Source organism: Corvus kubaryi, unplaced genomic scaffold (genome assembly GCF_017639235.1).
Source record: "Corvus kubaryi isolate FWS band 111438036 unplaced genomic scaffold, C.kubaryi_AGA036_p1.0 66, whole genome shotgun sequence".
NCBI classification, from domain to species: Eukaryota; Metazoa; Chordata; class Aves; order Passeriformes; family Corvidae; genus Corvus; species Corvus kubaryi.
The window spans coordinates 30709390-30731949 of NW_024582054.1; the positions used below are offsets into that span (position 1 = coordinate 30709390).

Sequence of the window (22560 nt, forward strand, 5' to 3'; positions counted from 1 at the left end):
ACTTCTTTCCAAAAAAAACTTTAAAATTTCAAATACAATTCTGATCCTCCACATTTTCAGCAAATAAACACGATGTTATGAGTGAGAGCTCACTATTTATAAGAAGGAAACCCCTTCCTCATTAATGCCTCTTTTACCCAATGACTGGGAAGAGTCAGCATCTGTAATCAGGCTTGCCCTGAATTAGGACTTTTCTTGGAAACTCTAAATGTGACCATACATGGGAATGACCAGACAAGAAAAAACCCAAGAGCCATCTTTGATCTTCCTGCTCTGTAAGCCTACACATCCTCAAGAACAACAGAGGAAAGAAAAGTGAATTATTTCCAACATTTCCCATTTCCCTCAGAAAGCAGTAGCTGTACAAACATCTGAGTTCTTCATTTCTCATCTCTGAGACCTTGTTAGCAGCATGCTCAGCCACCAGCACAGATCTGAAACACACTCTGGATTTATGCTCATGCCCACCATCCCTGCTCAACCCTGCTTTAAATAGCCAAGCATGACACTCTTGCACGTGGATACAAACTGGGATGTAAGTCAGTAAAAGCCCTCCAGTTTCCTCTCTTTCCATCACTGGCTCTGTCATAGGCAATTAAAGCCAATTTCTAACGTCCTTTTCACCCCTGCAAGAAATTTCTCCAGGCCTCCCCAGCACACCCTGCCACTCTCCCTGTTCTCTAGTTACAAATACAAAGATTTCCCGGGTTGCTCACATCCACACTCACATCCACGCTCGTAACTGATATGACAATAACCAACAGGGAAATCAAAACCATCACACTATAAAATACACTTACCAAAAAAAAAAGCTGCCCAGATACTTTTTTGGGGCAGCTGTCACACTAAAAATTTGCAAGTTTCCTGTGCGAAGTGAGCCTGGGAAACAGAAATCCTCGTGAAGTAGATGGGAACCATTATGGAGTAAAAATCATCCAGATGTTTTAAACACGTTCTATTTTAAACATGCTCCACTTTCTCCTCAGCTTGCCCTTCAAAAGGCACCCAGGTGAAAAGCACAGGTGACAAAACAAATCTGTCTGAAGGACAACTTCAGGGAAATAAACGAGAGAGAGCATGAACCGGCTCCCCAGGTCTGAGATCAGAGCAGAGGGCACACACAGCTCCAGCTGTCACCAACAGCCCCTTGCAGACCTCCCCCATCACTCAAGAAATCTCAGGCACACCACAGCATGGGGCCCCTGAAGAATCCAAACGTCTGCACCGCTCTGGAACTGATGGCAGGAACACAGACCAGAGTCCAGCTCTGAATGGAAACAAGCCAAAGTAACTCCCTTACCTTCTGTGAAGCTTCCTGTCAGAGTTATGACAACAAACACTTTGCCTTCTGGCTCCAAATCCACCTGAAAGAAAGGAAAGGAAATGTTAGAAGATTGTTTTTTTTGAGGTAGAAATTCTTCTCGGGATTTTGCCTGACTAATCCTGCCAACATTTGATAATATTTGAACCTGTATGTATTCTCATGCACACCTTTAATTGAAAAAAAAAAAAAAAAAAAAAAATCAAGCATCCAGTGCCCAAATTGTTCAGCATTCAGAGCTCCATAAAAAATAAGGAACTTGATTTATTCTTTTTCCTAGAAGTGCTGAACAATCTCAACCTTGCTAGAGGAAACAGAAGTATATAAAAAAAAATAGATACAGTTAATACTGTTCCAATTTGTGAGATAAATGAAGCAGGACTAACACTAAATTCTCTGAAAAGATCAATGTGCATCTGTTTCGAGAATTATATGGATATTTCCTCCCTATTATATTTTATCTCAGTGAAATTGTTTCAGTCTCTCAAAATACCATCAGTGCTGAGGCAAATGCTGATTTCTTATATAAATCACCTTTTGGCCTTAAACCACAGGAAATAGAAAACTCTCAGTGCTGTTACCTAAGGACTTCTTCTCGTTTAATCTAAATTAGATAGAGATAGAAATACAGAACATAATTTTAGGGATCAGAGATTCAATCCCAGTGTCAGTCAGCCTGTCCTTGAAAGAAAGCATTTATTTTTTTGGTGAGTAGATTTTTTGAGATACATTTTTAATAAAGGTCTTATTTTTAGTATTTTTTATTTACCAGCTAAAATGACAGCTAAGGATTCGTGAAGTTTGAGTCAGGCTGTCACACAGAAACCTCAGTTAGAAAACAAAAACAAAGAAAGAAATAACAAGGCACCCCCTCAACTGTTCCCACAGATTTCAAGGTTAAAATTAGCAAAGAGGAGCTTCACACCTCATGGGTATTGATCACCTGTGCAGAACGGGAATTTTGAAAATGGAGCTCCCTGGGGGAATGAATAAAGATTGCTCATCCAAACCCTCTCTGCTCCTCCTGTACAACCACAGGACGACGAGCTCAGGCTGCCCCCTTCTTCAGGGGTAACACACGGTGTGCCCTGTCAGCCCTTTGATTCCTCTCCAGTGTAAACACACAGCACATCACTGGAATAAACCCCCAACCTTCAACCTGAGCTCCCAGAGCAAGGGCTGCAGACCACCCCTGACCCAGACATTCGCTCGTGGTTTCCAAAAAACACTGCTGCCACCAACCAACCAGTCCTTTTAAGGCAGTAACATTAAGACACTGGAAAAACAGAAAGGTGAACCCTAAAGAGGAGCCAAACAGCCAAGCTGCAAACGGAGGTGAAGCACCTGCACAGCTGAAGGTGGGAGGAGGTGTCTGAGCTGGGCTGACTCCGCAGGGTTAAGGTACAGCAGCACTTTCTGCTGGCACCTCCACTCCCAGGAATGCTGACACAGCCCAGAAAAAACAGCCTTCTGGGGTAAGTGAAGGGGAAGCACAGCCAGCCATGCATTTCCCTAGCCCACAGTTTGTTGCAGAAGTAGAGAAACTGTTATTTAAACTGCTGGGAACTTGTTAGGATGAGCAGAAGAAATATTTTCAGGAACAAGAATGAGCACCCATCTCATTCACACAGCTCCAGCTACAGTTCCGAGGTGCCACGCACACACTCTTATCAGTGGGACACACAACAGGGATGCTACAACTGCTTGGGAAAATCCTACCAAAATGCTGACTTTATGGACACTATACTCTCCACAAAAAAATAAAAATTAAAAAAAAATTAGAATCAGTCTCACAGAAAAATTTAAAGCAAATATTTAGCTTTGACTCAATATTAATTTTTGTGCTTGTTTGCACTGCATATTACACTGGTTTTAGGAAACTGTGTTTGAACAGCCCTCTGTCTCCATTAATACTGAAGACATTCCCCAAAAAGATTTCAACTCCAGCAATATCATGCATCATTTTTGCCTAAATTTCAGTTCCCTGGAGAGATGTGCAACTTTGTAAGGAGATGGTTCTTTCCAAAATATATAATAACATGTGATAACATATAATTACGCAAATTGATTTATGGGATACCAAGAATTCAGGTTTTATGGAAAAATCCTTACTTACTTAGGTTTCCAAAATCATTCTTCAGTGCTTATCATTTTCCTGCCAGTCTCCATACAGGGTACATCAGACTCCCGCTTCCACAGTGACAAAGAGGATCCTTCCTCCCTTCTTCTGACACACAGTATCTCTGGTGGGATGTGGAATAAACCCTGTACTCCTTGTTCAGTCTTAAAAGCAAAGGCTTGTCAGAACTCAAGCAGCTGGGCTGAGCCAGGGGATCCAACAAAAGCATCACCCACCTTCGACACAGGGCACAGACAAAAACTGGCCCAAAGTCCTGACAGACCTTGCTCCTCATCTCTGCGAACAGGATTCCTCTGCCCCTGGCACAGCACAGTCCTCTGCCCCTAGCAGTCTTACAAAACAGAAACAAAATAGTTCAGAAAGCAATAGCAGGAGATTTATGGGAGTTATAAAACAATCTCTCTCCCCTCCAGACTCCAAGATTAAAGACCAGTCAAATCCCCTACACCTACTAAGCAGCTATGCTCATGTTGTACCACAGTCCAAGAGCACTCAGCCAAGAGGACTTGAGCTACACTCAAGATCTTCTCACAGAACATGTAAGGAGGATCTAATTAAAAATTACAGCTGAAAGGCTCCAAAATGAGCCTGAAGCCCCAGCATGCCAGGAGCTGCTGCAACTTTGGCACAGCAGCACTGCTGGCTGCAGGACCAAAGGGGAACTCTTGTCCTAGACAAGAGTTTAAACCAGACAGTCTTAAGAGTCTCTCTAGTCTTAAATTGATAGCAACATCATCAACAAATGATAATGAAATTAAGTAGTAACAGACCACAGGGAAAAGTCTGGCTTTTGGACTTGCTGGGATCTCCTTTAAGGATGAATTTGACCAGCTAGGTAGCAGCCAACACAGTACCTGAGATAACTCTTAGACACGTGGAACGTGCCTGAAACAGAAAACAACGCCTGACCTAAAAAACTGAAAGGAAAATGTCTGACCACAGACCTGAGCTGGCCTCAGAAACATCAGCAGCTCCCTGAGAGCAACACCTGCCTGACAGGACGTGCTTCCCACCATGACACAGACACCCTGAGCCACAGCCACACCGCCCGAGTGGCCTCACGCTGGCAGCAGCTGACGCCTGGGAGCTGCTCACACTTGCTGGACCCGTGGTGCCAGGGCAGCCCCACGTGCTGAGCTGGGTGTGAACAGCAAGCACCTCGCTCGGGCCCCGGGGTGAGCTCAGCCAGCCCTGCAGCACAGCCCCTTCATGCTCCTGCCCCTGCTTCACACGCTCAGCACCCACCTTCGCACCTTCAGCACCGCCTGCACCCTTGCAGCGCAGCCACAGAAACAGCACACGCTTCGGGACGGCTCTACCGACCCAGCAACTGCAGTCAGGGCTGGGCAAGCAGAAATTGCCCAGAACCATCTGAAAGCAGACACCCACAGATCAGGAGTTTGGTACCCTATTGCGTCCCCAAAAGGAGAAATTCCTGATGTAAGCCCTTCTTCAATCTTTCCAGTCACCAAAGCACTCCCATCACCCGCACCTACTTTCACAGATGGAGAGGGCTTCTCACCGTGTTCTGTCACTTACTAAGAACTGAGCACTTCAAAAGGAAGCAGCTGCCAAAGGACTGGCCCTCCAGCCACGGAAGGGATAACCCTACCTGGGCTGGCAGCCCAGGCCCTGACTCCACAATGGCACAGCTCCAGTGATGCCAGTACCTCCCAGCACCAGCAAACACCCTCGGGACCCAGCCTCCTAACAGCAGTGTGGGTGTAACACAAGTACCGTGCAGACGCCAAGTTTTGCTCCTCACTTCTTTTCTGGTTTTTTATTTCCCAGCACTGATTGTGGCTGCTTAAAGGCAAAATCCCTACACTTTTGCAGAGAAGCAGGGTTTTGCAGTATTAATCTTGACAGAGTTATTAAAGTCCAAAATAGACCATGAAATCAGTTTGGGTCAACAATGCAGCTGATGTTCTTTCTTAAAGAAAGCAGAAGAGGCTCACAGAAACTCAACAGCCTGAGGGCAGCACAGATGATGCTCAGGGAGAACTCCTACACCACAATATACGAGATAAGTGATACAGGAATCTAACCATCCATATGTATTTGACACAATCATCAAAGAGTAATACATACAGAGAAAAGTTTCCTACTGCCAAGATCTATCTGGCATGGGATAACTTATTTTAGGGAATCACAGCCTTATGCCTGGAAGGTTTAGTAATAAAGCCAAAGAAAAGTCCTGTTGTATTGGGAGAAGCAAAGGAGAAGTATGAAATTCTATGCATGCCTGATATCGTGAATGCTGTGAGGTGCAGTGATCTCAATAAATCAAACTAAACTGGTGGTGAGCAGCATCACACCACTGGCAGGTAGACCTGTGAACGATCATCACCCTCCCCTCCCTCCAGTGCTTTCATCCACAGCCCAGTCCCCCAGGGAAGAACCAGGAGGAAAAACATAAGACTTTCTGGCTGGTTTAGAGGTAACTTGGCCAAGTTTTAGCTCACTGGGAGAGGAAAGTGTGCTTATCAGTGTAGTAAATCCTTTAGTCACCCTCAAAGAAATGCAGGCAGCACGTTTGTCCACAGCACAAGGGGTGGAAAAGATCAACTGCTGGAGCTCAGCTGTCTCTGTGAGAACAGCACAGGATTTTGGCCCAGAGCTAAGCGCACACTTTAACTTCTGCTGAACCCCACGGCCGTACTCGGGAAAACAAGCACTGGAGGATTTTGGCAAGCGAGCTGGAAACAGGCAGGTAAGGATGATGAGTTCAGCCACGGCTTCATTACATTTCCACTGCGAGGCACAAGCCCGTGCCAGGACAGTGTGCTGGGAGTTAGGAACTCCACTGCTAACCCAAACCACTCACATGGTGCCCCATGCCTGAACTTGCTGGGATCGTGCTGCTCCACGTGACTTCAAAGGCAGCTACCAGGGACTGGTTTCCCACAAGGAGGGGCCCCAGTCAACCACCTCACACACCTTCCCCAGAAAAGGGCTGTACTCACATCGTTCCCAACAACAGGGCAAGTGTTATTTACTCCCCTTCTCTGCATTACAAAAAATAAGCCAGTTCAGGAGCGGAACAGATGCAGGGAGACCAAAACAGGGCTCCTTAATCACATCCCTTCACACATATAATAAAAACTGGTCGTGCGTGATTCATCAATGGAAGAGGTTTGGAAAACAAATTCAGAAGGAGGGTAATCTCTCAGGCAACATATCAACACCCAGCTGAAGCATCCACTGAACTCGAAGAGCAGGTAGAGTGAGTTGGCCTCCGAGAGAGCCCGGCCTGCCCCTGGGAAAGGATGGGAAGAGGCAGATCCAAAGGGTGCCTGCCTGCAAGTCGCTCACCCTCCAAAGCGGAGATGAGGTATAGATAAGGTGGGCCTCCAGGATGAAAAGACATCTTCAACACAGCACCTGGCATGAGCATTAAATCTCACAAACACAAGTTTACAAGATTTTTTTCTTTTTTTTTCCCCTCCCATCCCCACAACAGATAATCCAGTCTGGGAAGTCTGATCTGAGGTACATCAGAATCAGTGGGAATCTTTTTATTGTGTTTGGATCAGACACAAAAGATGACTGGGTTTACCCTGGAGCCTAGAACATCCTTTCTCCCATTGCTGCCCCATCCTTCCTTCCCCACAGGCACAATCCATAAGCATCCCAGAAGAACAGCCTTTTTCTAAGGCATGTCAATGCTGACATGGCTTCAAAAACAGAACAGGCCAGACATTTGCAGTGAGTAAAGCAAATATAAAAGCTACCTAGGGACTTCATTTGCTTAATTAAACAAGTAGCTATATCTTTTGACTTCCTACATAATTTTTAATTTTAATTAACGGAACTGCATATGTAATCAGTCATTCGTAGAGGCAATTCCCAAGGCTCTGTTCAGTCAAAAGAGCTGAAAGTCTGGGTTAGGCTAAAGCTGGTTTTTCACATGCCTCTAGTTATTTCTTGTCATCTTTCTTGTTTAAGCTCTTACCAGATCATGCTTATGGAATGTCAGATCTTTCTGCATTTTAATAAGGTAGCACCTCCTTGGACAGGTCAAATGGCAATTTTCTCAGCCAAACACACGGTGTCTGGATTAATCAGTCCCTCTCATACTTTTCGAGGCTGACACGCACCTGTCTATCAAGTCAGACACCTTTGAAAATCCTCAGGGCTGTCTAGTACAAAGGGGATTTTGCATTTCCAGACCAACAGACTGAAGTGCTTTTCCTGCAAATGCACAGCATGCACTTTTTAAGATTCAAATTAGGGTGCCGAAAAAAAAAAAAAAGCAAACACACACACAACAGGGTACCAAGTATCTTCTTATTCCTGCAAAGGCTGGCAAGTGCTCAGGGCAGTAATTCCCACCGCAGGTGCCAGGGGCAGACATGGACAGCACTGGGAAGAGGCTGCCAATCCCACCTGCAATCACCAGGTCCACACACCCTGAGTGCTGAAGCCCTTGCAGCTCACCTGAACACAAGTTTAACACTCTGCAGCTAAACTCACACATGGGTGGAAAGTCAGTCCCTCTCAAAACTCCTATAACCAGTTATTCCAGCTATTACTGTAATATTGTCATTCTAATTTTTTGTTTCAGGACAGCTGCTTAAAATATTACTTTTGTTTTCGTTCAAGCTGCCTAATTACAAGCTGTGCACCAGCCATGAACAAGCATGCATAACTAATGACTCTTAGCCAATCCTGGACTCTTTCATCAATTTTAGTCTGGTTTCATCCAAGAGATTACCCACCTCTACAGGAGATTTGCTCAGGTAGGAATAGGATTTATTTATCCTGTGAAAATTCCTGACAAGAAAACTTGCTTTAAGAGCTACAAATAAAATATAGATAAAAAAGGAGGTTTCAAATCTTAAAAAAAACCCCAAACCTTTCAAAAGCATGAGCCAGAGCCTGCTCCTAATGGTGTTATACCAATTTATATTGCTTTTGAGAAATCTCACCTCTAAAGCAATGAATAATTTAAAACTAATGGTTGCAGGCAGATGCTCTTTAGTATATTTGGAAAAAAATATTGGTGTTATAAAGTTAGAAAAAGAGAAACACAGACACGACTGGTTCAGGGACTATTATGTTTTCGTTCTCCTTATATTTTCAAATAAAAACAACAACAACTCTCCAGAGGGATTTTTTACCTTTTTACCTTTTTTTCCCAAGCTACGTAGCAGGGGGAGGGGATCCAATTGCCTGTTTATAAATCCCACGGTACTGAAGTTCACTGAGGACAAGGCACTGATCCCAACAGTACCATCACTGAGTAAGGACCCACTCTTTTAGAAATTTAAGGGCAATTCAAAACAAAATGGGAGAGTCTACGAATGCCATGCACACACTGGAGTCTGCAGCAGAGGAGTTTCCATCCACAGCCTCATACAAGTGTGGGGCTAGAAATGACTAGGCTGGAAAATGGACTGAGAAGAAAACACGAAGGATGACCAGACCCTCCCAGTGAGGACCCATTTTCTGAGGGTACAGAACATGCCAAGCACAGGATGACTCTGCAAGGAGCCACGAACAGCAAAGCTGCTGGAACCACCCCAGTGATGGCACATGGTGGCCAGGGGAGACGCCAGGAAGAGAGAAGAGGCTGCTCTGAGCCTCCCTGAGCAGCCCCTGCAGAGAGAAGGGGCAGGACACCACATCTGCCCCCACAGTTCCCTCCCACAGCCCGTGTGAAACCAGAACCACGTGAGCAGGACGGATGCTGCCTTTCCCTACCACAAGCACATACAAGCAAACCTTTAGCTCTGCTGAGCACAATTAAACCTCAATTATTCACCATATTTCTTTGTAAGGCCATACCAAGTACCACCATGTCCAGTCCGTCCCTGTATCTTCCTTCCAACTCCTCTTGCCTTCCTCCTACAGCTAGTTTTTTTTAATGGATGGGAAGGAAAATCACAGATTACTTTAATTTCCCAAAGGCAAATACTGACATCAATGCAGGACCACTAAATTAAAGGATGGCAAATGCAGGGCTTCATTTTCAGCTGTCTGAACACTTGATTACAGCAAATACACCCATGCTCACATTCAGTAGCTGCTATCAGGCTAACAGTCTTGCATAACCAATGTATGGAAATCTGCCTGCAAACACCTCTGTGTGCAACTGCAGGTAAAAGAGGCTGAAAGTGGGAAAGGGTCTCTGCTCTTGAGGGGACTTCAAAACTGTTGGGAGCTTTGACCAATAAACAAACAACAAAAATTCTCTATTTCCATGCAATGAACAGTAGCAACACACCAATGAATCTCAGTAACCAGTTACTACCAGCAAAACAAAAATCTCTGAATAGCTGTAGAGCTGGAGTTGCAAAGGGATGATGCTGACAGCTCACATTCTAGGTCTATCACTGAGCACACAATGCAGGGGTTGCCCTCTTCTATCTCCAAGATCCCGACATTATCAACAAGCATATTTTCTATCTCCTACATTAACTCAAAATAACTTGGCAGACAAGCCAGGAAATTGTGCCACTTTTTCTGTTTGCAGCACTAAAGAAATAAATTCATTGACTGGTGCCAAGTAGGCAAGTTGGTGGCACTTCCCACATGGAAACATTCCAAGGGCCACCACAATGAGGAGCTGAGCGGAACTTTCTCAAAGTACAGCAGTAACACAGCTGAGCTTAGCACTGAGGCAGTGTCCCCCAGGAGGGAAAGAGCAGTGAAAAAGCAAGCCCAGGTAGCCCATGCACCAGCCAGTGCACACCAGAGACCTGGGTTTGGCCCAGAGAGGAACAGAACAGGCACCAGGCAGAAATACAGAGGAGAAACAAAAAAGATTGGGCAGAGAAGCAACAACAGTTCTCTCAGTCTTGAGGAGTCTTCCAAGGCACAGCATTCGCCTTCAGTTTTAATTAACCTCCCTAACAAATCTAGGCAGACTTTATGAATCATTTATGGCTTTACATTAAGTAGCACAGTCTGCACATGGTCGGAGGTTCTGTGTCCAGGGCACTCTTGTTGGTCGCCAAGGGACCACCACTGCACAGCTACAGCAGGACAGCACTTAGGTGTAACTTAGGGGGAATCCATTGGGTTGTACACTGTCAGGCAGAGCCCCCAATACCCTGTTCACAGATCCAACCCAAGGAACAGGGACCCCATAACCAGCTGCCACACTATGCAAAGACCCTGCAGCTGTCTCCCCCACTACCTTGTTCACTCACTTACTTGTGTTGTTCTCTACTATTCAGTGCTAGGAAATATTTTCTTGTTATTCATAGGTTTTATTGCATAATCCTAAGCTTCTGAGAAATTATTCTCATTTGAGTCTCCATTAGGTGTGTCACTATTTTTAAAATATCTTCCTACTACATATAATTCATTTGGTGTACTGCTGCTTTTCCATTTTTGTTCAATAGCTCTCTCTTCTTTCTAAAACCAGGCCACAGCAGATGAGATCATGAACCATTAAAACCCATTAGTCCTCCAGATACAATCCATCAAATTTCTCAACACCTCAGGTAGAAAGGGGAAAGGTCACAACTTTTTCCTATTCCAACAACTTCTGTCAGATACCGAAGAGCCAAATACCATCCTTTTAACAACAGTTAAAAGTTAAGTCCTGGTGGTCCAGCAAAAGGCAAACTGATGGAAAAGTTCAGTTATTTATGATGCTTGATCACTAATAATGAGCACTGTAAAACTAAGAAAGAAGGATTCTGGAGGGAGATGTGATCAGCATCTCAATGTCTGCAGCTCGATGGCAGGAAGATGTGGTTGCACAGCACAGAGGCACAGATGCAAACCAACAGCTCTGCAGAGGGCTTAATTTACAGGCACCTTCCTTCTTCTTCCCTCCGTTCGACACCAAGCATTGGAAAGATCTTTATTGATCTTTACTACACTGGGGACAGCTGGAACCCTGGAAAGTGGATGGTAGAAGTTTCAGGAAGGCCCACAGTGCTGGCTGTCACCCAGGCTGCCATCCTGGTGTCACATTCCTATGGTGGCGTTGCTGTGTCTCTCCTGAAGCCAATGCGACGGAGCTGCACACGACATCGTACACTCCAAACACATCCCACACATCTCCACCTTTCCAGCCAAAGACAGCAAAGCCCCTCTGGATGCTGAGGAAATCTTACACCATCAGTTTTACAGACAAGGAAAGCAACAAATGGGGGTGGCAGGAGCAGAGATAAAAACAGGGCTTGGGGTCTTCAAAAGCCAGACCTAGCCCACTGCACGGCAGGCACACTGCTTGGAGAAGTACAAAGGGGACTCTGCAAAACCCACAAAAGCAACAGGTGCCTGACTCCACAGAAGTCCAGACATCAAGAAGAGTCAACTGCTCCAAAGCACCAGAACTCTCAGTCTTTCCGTGACTTTAAAGCCTTGAGCTAAGGGCACTGAGGGGCACACGACACCACCCCTGTCAGCATCACAATGAATTAATTTATGTGCAGGATCAAGCTATCAGCAATATTTCTGGCAAAACCTAAGATTTCAAATGACATGTCTTAGGGGCATGGCAGTCTTTGGAAGTACAGCTCCCAACACAGCTCACATCCCCATTTAAAGTCTTAACCACATTACTCATCCTTAGTGAGGATACAAATAGGAGAGATTAAGTCCAGAAACTTTCAGTCGTGGCATGGGCTGTAATACCACAGGGAAGCCTAAGCACCTCTGCTCTGATAACTCTTCCCAGATCTGGAATTAATTATTCACAGTGACTTCCTTCTTCCTCCTCTCACTTCCTCACCTGGCACTTTCTTAGCACTGAAACCATTAAGGACTAACATTTATACCCAGCTGGTATTAATCCACCACATCCCCTCTCCATGTTGCAAGATGATCTGCCCAATGATTTGAGCCAAAAGGATGAAGAGCAAACTGCCAAATATGAGTGCCATCTCACAGGAGAGAACCTGCTTGGGACACAGGGAAAGAGGAAAAGAAAGGTTTGAAAGTACTTTACCCCACATACTCCCTCTCCCATTCCCTGCCAACCACTTATGGGATTGCTCCACATCCCTGGTACACACATCCCAGAACACCCTGTAAAAGCAGTAGCAGTTTCTGTTCTGGCTGCAAAGCCAATGAGATGTTTCCAAAGGTACCAAAAAAAAAAAAAAAAAAAAAAAAAAAGGAGTGCCAAGGCATGCACTCCCCCAGCATTCCTGAAGGTATGATGCTTGCTCCTGGAGTCCAGATGTTCCTGCTCATGTCTCTGCTCCAATCCCCACGAGGTCCAGTGCTGAGAGCCACAATCAAGTCTTCAGGCAGCAAAAAGAATGTAGGTTGCAGCTGACAACACCCAGAAAGGACACGCCATTGCCAACATTTGCTTTGCCAAGTTAGATCATATCCTATTTGTAAAGTGGGTTTTGTTCATGGGTTTGGTTTTCTGCTTGGGGGTTTTTTTGGTGAGGATGAAGGAAGAGTACAATCAAAATATTTCTGTGAAACAGCAGTTAGAAAAAAGGGTGCAGAGGTGAGGTTTTTCATGGGGAAGGACAGTGGGTTGGATATCAGTACCAAAAATAATTAGGAAAAAAAAAATTGTCCTGAAATCCTGAGGCCAAGCATTACAATGAGAGACAGACTGTCCGAGACCAAGCAATTTTTAGTCCCATCAAGTCTGTGATTACAGTTTTCCTCATCTACCTCACGAGAGAGATGATCTCACTACCCACTTGTGACCATAAAGTCACAGCTGTGACTCCAGCAATCAAGCTGAGCCAGGAAGGAGCTGAACACCATTGGCCTCCAGCCTTCCCGAGCCACTGGATGGTGACGAGGTGCCGTGTCACTGGGATGTGCTGTTCAGCTGACCCAGCCACTTGCCTCCCTCTGAAGGACAGAAGGCTCTCCTGGGGTTTGTTACAACTGCAAGCTGACAGGCAGCTGTCACATATTTCCCCTTTTTAGTATTTCCTTTTCCCTTTCCAAAGTGTGGTTTTAAGATGAGGAACCAACGTGACCAAGATTTACCCTGGATTAAAAAACACCAGAGGGTGGAGACACCCAGAAAGGGAACGTAGAGGAAAAGGTCAGAACACGGCTGGAATGGTTTTGCTCACAGGTCGATCGAAAACATAACTTGGTGCTGACCACATTTCCCATTCAAAACTCAACAGCACCCACAAAGCTGCAGATAAACCTTCTTCTCTTCAAACAAAGCTTTTGCTGAGGATTGCCACAAGCCCCAGCACACGGCAACCCCAGGTAAGCCAAGAGCAGGACAGGCTCACTTACAAAGCCAGTCATATTTAGGACAACTGCTGTCATGTTCCCTCCTTGACAAATGTTTAGCTTCTTTGTGAATGGAAGGCCTGGCATTTTATCTGTGCCAGAGTGCTGCATGTGTTTTATATACAAACACACATGCTTTTAACTCCAGCACACTAATGTGTTTAAAGTATAAATTCCCTGCTGGAGAAAAGCACATCCCCATCTGGGTGGCACTGCTAATGTGGACCTTATGCTCCTCTTCCTGCTGACAAACAGCCCTTGCTAAGGGGGACACATTCCCTTAATTCACAAAGCAAGATTTTATTCACTCCAGGAAAAGTCGTATCAATTTTAGTCTTATACCTTAACTCTCACCAGCTGAGGATAGAAATCCCTTGGACAGCGTTTATCTCCGCTGAAAATAAAATCAAATCACTTTCCTTCTTTAAGATTTACCAAGCCTTGTAATATAAAGCCAAGAAGCCACTCAGCTCCTGTCCTCTCAGCAAGCACCTTGGCAGGAAGCAAATCAAAGAGATCCAGTCCCTCTAATGACTGATCCACATTCAGTGAAGGGAAATAGTACAAACACAGTTCCCTAAGAAAGATAATAAAACACCTAACACCGTTCAACTCCTAACACACATTATATTGAAAGAGCCCGAGATAAGATTACTGTAGCAAGTAGTTTGATGGAACCATAAAATAAATCATAAAACAGTTTTGTTTGGAAAGGGCATTAAAGATCATCCAGTTCCAACCCCTTGCCATGGGCAGGGACACCTTCCACTAGAATGGGTTGCTCAGAGCCCTGTCCAGCCTGGCCTTGAGCAATTGATCCTGACCTGGAGCTGCTGACTGGATCTTGGCTGCACCACAAATTGTGACTTTCCATGATTCTAAAAAACTCCTCTTGCAGCCCAGCAGAGTTTGAAAGGCTTCAAGGGCATTACCACACAGAGCAACATGAAACAGGGGGGTGGTTTCAGATACTGAGATAGACAGTCTGAACAAGTACTGACCCACTGGAAAATTCGCAGCAAGAGATGGAAAGATCTGGTACTCTTCAAACACCTACATGTTCTGGCTGTGGCTTTGAAGCAAGCCACAACACTGTCCTTTCTAAAGAGCACTGTTCCTGTGGAAACACTTGCTTAATATTGTCAGAGATGGACTAAGAAGAAATGCTATAGTGTACAAAATTTTGCAACTACCCATTTACTGGCTAAAATATATATAGCCAAAAGAAAAAAAAATTCCTTTTCTTACTGTTAACAGTGAAAAACATTATCAGGCACTTAAACAGAACATTTTCGTGCAGCTGAAGTAATTAAAAAAACCCCAAAAGCAACAAACCCAAATTTCATAGAATCATAGAATGGTTTGGGTTGGAAGGGACCTTAAAGACCATCTCATTCCTACCCTCCTGCCACACACAGGGATACTTTACCTAGACCAGGTTGCTCCAAGGCCCATCCAACCTGGCCTTGAACACTTCCAGAGATGAGAGATCTGCAAATTTTTCTGCAAATGAAATTTCTTATGACCAGGATTATTAACATGAAGAGACAGTTTAGCCAACCTAGAAAGGAACCACAAAACTGAGAAAATGTTGATGAGCTTTTTTGAGGTCACAAAGATGTTTTCAGAGCAATCTTTCAGAAGCCAAGCACAGGGACACCAAGGGCTGTTTAAAACCAGCAAGCTCAGTTACTCTTTTCTCACCTAATGCTCATGTTGAAAACAGGAACAGGTGCTTCAAAAATGTTACTAAAATAAGAAGTGCATTGCTTAAAAACAATGAGTACTGCATATGCATTGCTGAGGCAAGTCTCTTTGCACTAAGCTTATTTATATATAGAAATAACACCAGTGACCTCGTATTAATCACAGACACAGCTTTCTCCATGACAAAGGGAAATGACCAACTTGCAAGGGCACACCAGAAACCTTCCGAGATCACATCCAAGTATGCCAAAACATGTGACAACTTGAATGATCTTTGCTCCTCTTTGAAGAAATCCACTCAGATCCTGCAGTATTACTCTTGACAAAATCAGAACTGTACAATTTTAAAATGAACCACGTGGTGATTTTAGATATGGCTTCAACTCTCAGTTCTCAGGTTCTTCTCAAACTTCTGAAGCTTTCAATTCGAAGAATTTTAACCAAGATAGTGCTAATCAGAAAGAACATAACCAGCCAAAAGGGTTTCTCCCTGCTCCACACAGCGCCAAGCGAGACCTGAAATGAGTGTCGTGTCCTGTCTGCGCCACAGCACGCAGGCGTTCCCAGGCAGCTCTACACCACAGCATGAACATCCTGCTCTCCTGCAGATATGCAGCCACACACAGCAACTCACACCCGAGAGAGGGGGGAGCAGCCACGGCTCCCAAAACCCCTCCAGTGGAGCACAGGTAACCTCAGAAGGGGCTTGGTACGTGTCCAACAGTGGCCATCGGAAACTGATGGGAAAGCACAGGGTTGATGATGGTTTAAGATGAAGGAGGGTGCATATTAGAGATTAGGAAGAAATTCTTCCCTGTGAGGCCCTGGCACAGGTTGCCAAGAGAAGCTGTGGCTGCCACATCCCTGGAAGCGTCCAAGGCCAGACTAGATGGGTTTTGAGCAACCTGGTGTGGTGGAAGGTGTCCCTGCCCATGGCAGGGGGTGGAACTTGGGTGACCTTTAAGGTCCCTTCCAACCCAAACCGTTCTGTGATTCCGTGAACTGATAAATCATTAACCAAAACACAAGAAAAAACCATCCTGGCATCAAGCTTTGACCAAAAGCAGATTAAGGGCCCCAGCTGCCCCGAAATTCCGCCCCCGCCTCTTCTTCCGGCCACCACCACTCCTCTGCAAAGGCAGCACAATGGACGGCTGCTTTCACACGACTCCAAAACCACAGCTAACAGCCCCCCACACAGACTCGTCTGATGTTTGACTGATGGTTTCTTCAGCAAGCTCAGCTGTGAAATGGGGTAGGCAAGAAGCAGAGACACAAGCAGGAAGCTCTCCACCTCTCCTGCTGCACAGCGACTGCCCATGGGGCAGAGGAGGGCAAAAACCTGCTGGTTGCCCTCCTAGATCTGCCCTGGGCCAACTGCCAGAGCCCACAAGTCACAGGCCTGCTGAAAAAGTGCTCCACCATGTTTAAACACAAAACTCTTTCCTAGACTGGGTGACTTTGCAAGTATTACATTACCCCAGATGGAAAGGTTCATACTAGCACACGAACCTATTTTGTCTACAAAGGGCTGAAAATCATTCTCTGAGGATGTGCAGCATAGCCCAAATTTTTGAAGATTTATTCCTGAGCCTCCAGAATCCAGGAGTCTGCTCTTCATTTCAACACTGTCACTCCAAGAGGATGACAAGCCCTAAGGATGTGGATACAGGGAGTCTTGGCCTGCAGAGACAGCTCCTCTACAGTAAATATGGGAGGGGTTCCACTGTCCTTCAGGTAGAGCTGGAGATATCAGCCTCAACCTGTGGGAATGCACCAAAGAAACTTTTATCTATTCCTGTACCATTTATTTTGTCTACATCATACCTTCTTTGTCCCTCAAAGGGAAAGAATAAAGCCCCACTGCCTGGGCTCACTAGCACAGCTCTAGACCTTGCTCCTTTCTTGGACATGAGCAAAACGAATTTGATGATCTAGGTTTTGATAAACCATTCAGCAAGAAGAAAGTGAAACATGTTCCTTTCTAGAATCAAGGAAACAGGGAAAAATATCATCTTTATTGAAATGACAGGCTAGATGTTACTAAACCTAATTATTTGAAAGCGTGGTCAAAATTAGTTCCTATCATTAGGTATTGATAGGATTATTGTAACAGGGGCTAATTTTTGAGAGGAAGATGGCACTGCTGGGTTTCCACCCAGTTCTGCTCCACCCTAAGGTGAGAACAGCTTAGTTGCTTGTAGAGTAGCTACTAAATGACCACAGGTATGTCCCATTACATTCAAGAAGACTACATAAACCAGCATTTCTTCTTAGCTGCCACATCACAAGTCCCTTGCAGAAACAAGGGACAGAAACTTCTAAAAAAGGAAACTGATCACAGGGTCATTTTCAACAGTCTCCAGTAAATCATCCTCTCTCACAAGCCAGTCTTGTACTTGGGAAGTACCCAAAGCTGGACTTTTTACTGCTACTGAGTAAGCACATAATGAAGCAGTAAGCATGGGGCTCCGTGCTGAAAACTGATTATCGGCAGCAATACTCCCACCAAGCCCTGTTAGGAGATGGAGGCTCACCCTACACACTCAACACCACCGTAGCTTTTGTATTAACAGTGTGTTCCAATGAGTAGCTTTGACAAGAAATCCCACCTTGGATTTGGACCACATGGGAGCACTTTCCTCACATGGTTGTATTTTCTTCCAGGCTCAGGAGCAAACTGCCTTAGAGAATAAATTTTCATTGAATATATTAATGTGAGATACCTCAGTCTGTGAATAACCCAGATAATAAACTCATTGACAGAAGCCAATTCCTTCCTTTCTCAGAGCACCATGGGCACTCGCTGTGCCCCATAAATAATGTACAACCCAGCCATCATTATCAACTCTGGTTGCATGCAAGGAGGAGGAAGGAAACGTGTCCAGTTCTTCTCCCAATTAGCCAGTGCAAAGCTGGCAGCGTAACTCCATCGAAGCCATGGGGAATCCACTGACGTAAACCTGACAAGCAACAGCAGACGCAAGCACCAGGCTCCTGCTCTCCAGGAATCTCACAGAAGAGACAGGCAAACTTTTTAAAAACAAGTGAGAAAGGAAGAAGGCAACTTTCACACTGATGTTATTAAAAATTGATGCCAGAAAGAAGTGAGGTATGCAGAGCTCCATGTGTGTGCCAGCTTACAGGTGAGGGGAGGGTAACATTTAAAGCATGTAAAATTTAAAAGAATTGAAGGATACGAGATAGAACAAAACATGCACTGAATCAATCCCAAATTTCACTACTTGGAATTCTATTTTTCCTCTGCTCTTCAACCCTGGGGAAAAGGCCAACAAGCTATATGTCCTTGTTTACCAAGAAAATAAATGCAGGACAAAGGAGGATTCAAACAGAATAAGCTAGTCTTTCATTAGTCATTCCTGATTTAGACAACCTTTGTTATTCTGAAGGAGCAAAGCCCAGAACTGAATACATTTAGCATGGGATGAACACACTGACCAGTCTAGGTGGAGAGAATTCCTCTAGGAACTAACCCACACGTGGACAAGCCAGCTCCAATGCTATCAGAGACAGCACTGATTTGCCAACTATTTTGTCAGATAAAAGCACTTTGGAGCACAGACATCCCATGCTGACTTTTATTGTCATAGTGAAACTGTCATCCCCTTTCCTATCCTGACTGTGGAGCCAGCCAGCTCCAGAGAACTGCCACAATCCTAAATGATCCCTCTGACAGTGCACTTCTCTCTCTGACTCACATCCACAGCACTCAGCACCACTACAACTGGTCCTGCTTGAACCTACTACAGCATCTATGAAACTGTGAATGATGGCAAAGATTTTTCTATCCAAAAATGACAAAAGGATTCCCAAACTAAGACCACTTTGCTATCATAGAAGGTTTAAGATACTAAATGAGGCAAGTGGACATGTGCATGAAGACTTTAATTTACATGGGATGTCTTGCTTACATGACAGAGTAAAATTAAATGCACTCATGAGAAAAAATGCGAAAGACTGTGCTATGCTAAAATGCAGACTAATGACAAGGAATTAAAGAAAAACAGAAACAAGCAAAGGCAAAACAGAAACCACAGAGCAGGCCAAAGAGTGAGAGAGGGCTAGAACCCAGAGGTGCTGTAGAGAGGTGTGAGCTGCGTTTTCACACAAATGAGACCAGCTGGCAAGTCAAAACCCTGTCTCCGAGAACGGCTGACATAGAATATATGAGAGAAAGGCAAGAAAAACACCTCCATGTCAGATATGGAGCTACCACCTAAAGCCTCTCCTCAGCCCTTGGATGCACATCATCAGACAATCTGTCACTGTGATTCTTACTTTTAGATGTGAAGTCCTGGGACAGCAGAGACACACAGCCTGTTTCTCACATCCTGTCCCTCAGTCCCCTCATTCTGAGAGATTACTGGGCTCTGCTGATCTGTTAGGTGATTTCGCACTGCAAATGATTTTACTGATTTTTTTAAACATACAGCAAGCATGCAATATTCATACAGCAAACCACACATTTAGAAATGTGTCTTGAATGGATGTATTTTCCTCCTTTTGATAGAAATATCTGTATTGGAGTAAAAAGTTAAAAAAAAAAAAAAAAAAAAATTCCACTAAGTCCGAAATACCATTCTCAAGCTCCCAAAGCTGCCCAACTCATGTTTCTGCACCAATACTTCATCTCCTGCCTGTTCCACAGAAAGATCTCTCCTGGAAGGAGTCTGGAGAGCTGCCACTGTATCACTGATACAAATACAGCCATACAAATACACTCATGAAACTTAATACTTATGAAACTGGGCAGGTGAACACCAAGAAAAAATCCTTATGTAATGTCATCTAACAGATTCATACCTCCTTCCCGCCTTCCTCCCCTGCCAACATTTTTCTGTCCTGGCAAAGCTCCTGGGTAAGCACAGCCACAGCAGCTGGGTTTTAGGGCAGTCTGAGCTGTGCTGACCCGAAGGGCAGGTCCACATCACATGACGGAGCACAAAAATTCCCATCCAGAGCCACGGAGGTCCAGCAGACAAGTGAAAATCTTATCCTAGACCTGACACCCCTAACACCCTGTGGCTTTGCAGCCCAGGATTGCCATCTTTCCCAGGCTAGGCTTCATTGCTCTGCAATGTGGCACTCAGAGGAGACAGCCCAGAGCATGACACCCATCTGTCAGACAGCACACAGGCATCCCATCTCTGCCTTGAGGGCTGCATCTCTCCATCAGGACACAGATCACTGGTGGGCTAGAGAGCACGAGGCTTTCTGGAGATGCAGTGGGTCTCACAAGGAAGTCAAAAGCCAAAAAAACCCCTGGCAGTTGCCAGAATGACTTTTCTGCCTGCAACCTGCCCCACACTGGAGGGGCCCCAGGACAGAGCAGTGCAGGGAGCAGGGCCATCAGCCGGTCAGACTGCTCTGGCAGCCTGCGGGATAGATCTGGACATCGATTAGATGCCTCTGGTCTAGCACAAGGGCACAAAAGGTCTTGCAGGGGCAGTGAAAAAGCAATTTTTTCCATCACCTTGGGCCCAGGACAGACGCTGAATATCAAGAGCATGGGAGTTGCTGAGGGATGCTTGTTCCCACACGGCATCGCACTAACGCGACAAAAGCTGGCTTACATCTGCTCGTGGTGCTGGCTTTAAATTATAGCAGGACAGTTTCCTCAGCAATTGACCTCCCTAAGTGATGAGAACATCTCACGATATCAAAGCATAAAACAGTATCATTGGCACTGCAGAAATACAGTTGTTTGTCTGGCTTACCCTAAGTGGCTTAGCAATGTTAATTGGACGCTTCAGGATGCGCTTTGTTTTAGATACACAGTTCTTATCTTTGATATTATTATTACAAAGCAGGCCTTTCCCTCACAACCAGCCAGGGATCTTGTACCAGCACAAGGGCATGGCTTGGGAGAAGAACAACCACACAGTGACCTCCACCAGGACACGGCGCCAGGTTAGTTAGCCAGGACTCCAGCCTGGGTCACTGCATGGCCCCACAAACAGCACAGGGGTGGAGCAAGCAATCCGAGCAAAGACTGCTCATCCTCTCCAGAGGAAATTAAACTTGCAGCATGGTCTGACATGTCTTAACTGCATGCCTAAATAGGATGAAATTTGGGAGGCAAGAAGGTGCGATGGCTGATCCAGAGCCCTTATAAAAGCTGCCAGTAACTAATTTCATGTGGTAACTCTTCTGCTCATCTTCTTCTCCATGGTTACACAAAAGGTCCCCAGTTTCCTGATTGTATTAACAAAGCACAATAGCTAAAGCCTAAAACATGAAAGGAGCTTTGATAGTTTGTGAAGAAAGGGTGGGAGTCTTATTCACTTCAGTAAGGGATATGTTTTTCATATTGAATTACCCTGTAAATCAGTAGACTTTCTAATAGCATTTCAATAGCTTAAATGGCCCCCTTGATGATCCATTCTGCAGAGTTTATTGCCTATAAGCTCAAAATGGCCAGAAACCAAATCATTACTCAGAAAATATTCCAAACAGAAAGCCTCTGACAGCCTGGGTGAAATGTGCTTTACTGAAAGACCTGTGCAAAAAGCTAAATATAAACCACCAAAAGGGTGAGGCAAGGCCTGCGGGATGCAGAGCTGGGGACAGAGCTTCCTCGGGTGCTGGGCTCACTTGTGCTGCACTCACCCTGCTGCCCCCTTCTCCTCCTCACACCCTCTCTGCAAAGAGCAATCCCGAGGCTGCAGGTTCAGGTCTGCAAACACCCTCTCATGGGCTTCTAACACGACCAACGCTGCCAAAAGCAACGTGGGCATCAGCCCTTGGCTGCCCCTTCTCCCTCCAACCAAGGCTTTCAACTGATCCAGCAGCAACAGCATCAGCAGGAATGTAAAGGTACCCCTGGCATCAAAGTCAGCCCCTCACTCCAGCCAACCACATCAACAAGGGCTTGAGAGAATCACAGAACAGTTTGCGTTAGAAGGGACCTTAGAGACCACCTCATTCCACATCCCATGCCGTGCACAGGGACATCTTCCACCAGACCAGGTTGCTCCAAGCCCAATCCAACCTGGTCTTGAACACTGCCCAGGACGGGGCATCCACAGCTTCTGTGGGTAACCTGTGCCACCCTCACTGTAAAAAACTTCCTCCTTATATCCAATCTAAATCTCTCCTCTGTCAGTTAAAAGCCATTACCCTTTTGCTGTCTCTTTGTAAAAAATCCTTCTCCAGGTCTAGTTTAGCCCCTTTAGGTACTGTA

General features: G+C 45.2%; 1 protein-coding gene across 3 annotated transcripts in view; it reads right to left on the reverse strand.

The window, feature by feature from the left end:
• The window catches only part of PRKCH (protein kinase C eta), a 113904-nt gene that overhangs the window by 85442 nt on the left and 5902 nt on the right, over nucleotides 1-22560 (reverse strand). Inside the window, exons 1-2 of one of the 3 annotated variants that reach the window (XM_042047246.1) lie at nucleotides 3438-3699; nucleotides 1301-1364 (exon numbers count right to left, since the gene is read on the reverse strand). Coding sequence is in view for 2 of the 3 variants with exons in the window: in XM_042047245.1 (XP_041903179.1) it covers nucleotides 1301-1364; nucleotides 1708-1737 (94 nt within the window). In the remaining variant the exon portion in view is untranslated. Of the gene's footprint in view, nucleotides 1-1300; nucleotides 1365-1707; nucleotides 1753-3437; nucleotides 3700-22560 lie in introns of those variants that run through there. The other 2 variants (XM_042047245.1, XM_042047244.1) reach the window with 2 other exon arrangements.